General features: G+C 47.1%; 1 protein-coding gene across 1 annotated transcript; it reads right to left on the reverse strand.

Moving 5' to 3' along the window:
• Window positions 1-246: 246 nt before the first annotated feature.
• Window positions 247-3,134, reverse strand: oprd1b (opioid receptor, delta 1b; the record flags this gene model as incomplete). Its single annotated transcript, XM_080472196.1, has 3 exons — window positions 247-776; window positions 1,009-1,361; window positions 2,893-3,134. The coding sequence occupies 3 exons, from the start codon at window positions 3,132-3,134 to the stop codon at window positions 247-249; spliced, it is 1,125 nt and encodes a 374-aa protein (XP_080328322.1).
• Between the last annotated feature and the right edge of the window lie 114 nt (window positions 3,135-3,248).

The following is a 3,248-nucleotide window of genomic DNA, read 5'->3' on the forward strand; positions in this document are numbered from 1 at the left end:
AGAGTGAAATGTTCTTCAGCACAGGCACACGCAGGCATGTTTGTGATCACATTAAAAGTGTGTTTCACAAAGTTTCATCAGATAAAACCCCAAATCACAATCAATCTTCTATTTCGACGGTTGTTCAGACGTCCCCCCCCCCTGCCCGCCCAATCTGTGGATTCAGACTCCCGTGGTGGAGAACTGAGTGATCTCTGTCTGGAGGTCATTCTGGACTGTCCTCCCTCCCGACAGATCCATGCCTAGTCATGCAGGCGGTCTCTGCGTGGGTGCCGGGGCACAAACAGATGCAGGCTCCCTGGTGCTGTTGCGTGCTCTGGAGAAACTGCTCTGCTCCAAGCGGGAGCGATAGGGCAGGCAGAAATCCCTGAAGCACCTCTTGAAGTTCTCATCCAAAAAGGCGTAGAGCACAGGGTTCAAGCTGCTGTTAGTGTAGCCCAGAGCGATGCACAGGTGCCAGCTGGCCGTCACCAGGAGGCTCTTGTCGTTGATGTCCACCATGGTCTTGACGATGATGAAGAGGTGAATGGGCGTCCAGCAGATGATGAAGGCGGCCACAACCACCAGGACCATGCGGGTGATCCGCCGCATGTTTCTGTCTTTCTCTTTGGAGCCGGAGAGCAGGCGCACGCTCTTCAGCCGCAGGATCATCAGCCCGTAGCACACAGTGATCACCAGCACGGGCACCACGAAGGCGAAGATGAACACACAGATTTTGGTTACTGTGTCCCAGTACCATTCCGGTTTGGGAAATTTGAGCACGCAGGCAGTTCTTCCTGAGGAGTTAAAACAATTAGAAGTTTAATGAAGCATCATACGGAGAGGCTAATTTAAGTTAATCACCCAGCAGAAATGTTCTCTCTTTTCGTGGTGATTACTCCCTGAAATTAAAACCAAACACAAGAGATACAAAAAGCCTGAGCGAACAACTGATATTTTCACACAGTGAAGGATCATTTACAGGATTTATTTATTTTTTCCTCCCTTTTAATAATAAAACTGTCTCACCGTCTCTCTCCTTGGTAACGGCCATGACCATCACAGGGACTCCGACGGCAGAAGACAAGATCCAGATGCAGACGTTAATGAGTTTGGCTTTGGCAGGCGTGCGGAAGTCCAAGGCCTTCACAGGATGACAGACAGCGATGTAGCGGTCCACGCTCATCATGGTGAGCGTGAAGATGCTGGTGAACATGTTGTAGTAGTCGATGGCGATTATCACTTTACACAACAGCTCCCCAAAGGGCCATGTGCTCATCAGGTACTTGGCGCTCTGGAAGGGGAGGGTGCTTGTGGCGAGCGCGTCGGCCAGAGCCAGGTTGAAGATGTAAATGTTGGTGGCTGTCTTCATCTTGGTGTACCTGGCAGGTTGGAAGGGGAGGATTATGGCTCATGGCCAGGTGGAGAAGATGAAATATTTGTTCTGCCTGTCGCCGTGTCACATAAATGGAGCCTTTTGTGATTGACTCACAATTTCTCTTAAAATGCATGAAGGTTGGAGCCTTAAATTATCATTCGATTTCAACCTTTTTCTCCCTTTTATCCACCAATCTGTCATTTCCTCTTTTTGAAATGACAGAAAACCAGAATGCAGGAGACATTCAGTGGTAGAAATTCTGTCATGGCAATAGTCTAAATACACACCAGCTTCAGTGAAGCTGCATTAAACCCTTCCTTGGTGAAACAGGCTGGGTTTGACACTACAGAAAACCTTCACATCCCATATTTCTCGTTCTGTTTTCTCCTTTCTTGTTTAACCAGTGCAGTTGTTGTCTGGACACTTGTCACACTGTTGGCGGTCGGAATGAAGCTGGATTCAGCCACGTAAGCCCACAACATGACACTAGCTGGTCACATTTAATTACATTGAGTTTGTGAATGTTTTTTCTGCCAGACGTGTAAAGGGATAAACGAAGACAAGGGATTGTCTTACCTGTTTTATTCTACTCCCTCACAGAAAGAGATTCATTCTACTCCACACCATCCATTGATCTCACTCCAAACGTAATTGCATTGCCAAAGAATCAGGACTGCATTTTCTTTGTGTGATTGTTTTGAAATTGAAAAACAAAACTACAGAAACTCTCATATACTTCATCCTCCCACACATCTCTCTACTTCAGCTGCAGCAGAGGGACGTGATTGAATGACACTTTAGGCCCAACACTCACATTATTGCTCGAGCTGATTTAGCCCATGAACATCACTGCAATTACAAACGCACTTTATACCAGACACTGAATCTCAGTTATTAATTTAGACAGTTCAATATGCAGCTACTTTCCCCACCCAGATCAATCATTAGAGTTTATAGCATAATTCTTGACAGACAGAAATAATTATTGCAATGAAGTCATTTCAAGGCAAAGCTGGAGATCATATAGTCCTGCAGCCCCCCCCCCCCCCCCCCCCCCCCCCCCCCCCCCCCCACACACACACACACACACACACACACACACTCCCTCTCTGTATCTTTGTGGAGGAGGTGCGTGTGTTTATGTGTGGGTGGTTCAGTTGGAAAGTGGCTCTTAGACACACTGAAATTGTAGACAATTACAGAGGACCACTGCAGAGGTCATGGTGTGTGTGTGTGTGTGTGTGTGTGTGTGTGTGTGTGTGTGTGTGTGTGTGTGTGTGTGTGTGTGTGTGTGTGTGTGTGTGTGTGTGTGTGTGTGTGTGTGTGTGTGTGTGTGTGTGTGTGTGTGTGTTCGTATTATCTAATGGAATACATAACGCATGTCTTTCAGGGGGTCTGAAAGTATATTATATTAGGTTGTGGGAAACAAGACAACATGTTTTGTTTTGGGATTTTCCTTTTTTTGTGTCTTGTTTCCCCATCTCGCCTCTACATCTACTGATGTCACGATTATTCTAAATGTGTTCTTCTCTTACCTGACCACTCCGTACATGACGAGCACATTCCCCAGCAGTCCCACCACGCAGACCAGCGAGTACAGCGCCGTGATGCACACCGCGATGATGAGACGTGTCGTGTCGCTCCTCACAGCCCGGCTGGTCTTGTTTGAAGGCGCGCTCAGAAAATCCTCCAGAAACGACGTGGTGTTGTTAAAAGGAGTTGTCGAGACAAAGAACCGCTCCTTGAAGTCGTCGGGAGGAAAAGTGGAAAACTCCATTTTTCTTGAATATGTTGTTTCAAACAATTTCAAGTGAGATTTGAGCGCGCGGAGAAAGTCGATTTCCAAAGCAGGTGCATAGGAGCGCACGAAAACTGTACGCTAAATTTGTGA

Source organism: Lipophrys pholis (genome assembly GCF_963383615.2).
Source record: "Lipophrys pholis genome assembly, chromosome: 9".
NCBI lineage: Eukaryota > Metazoa > Chordata > Actinopteri > Blenniiformes > Blenniidae > Lipophrys > Lipophrys pholis.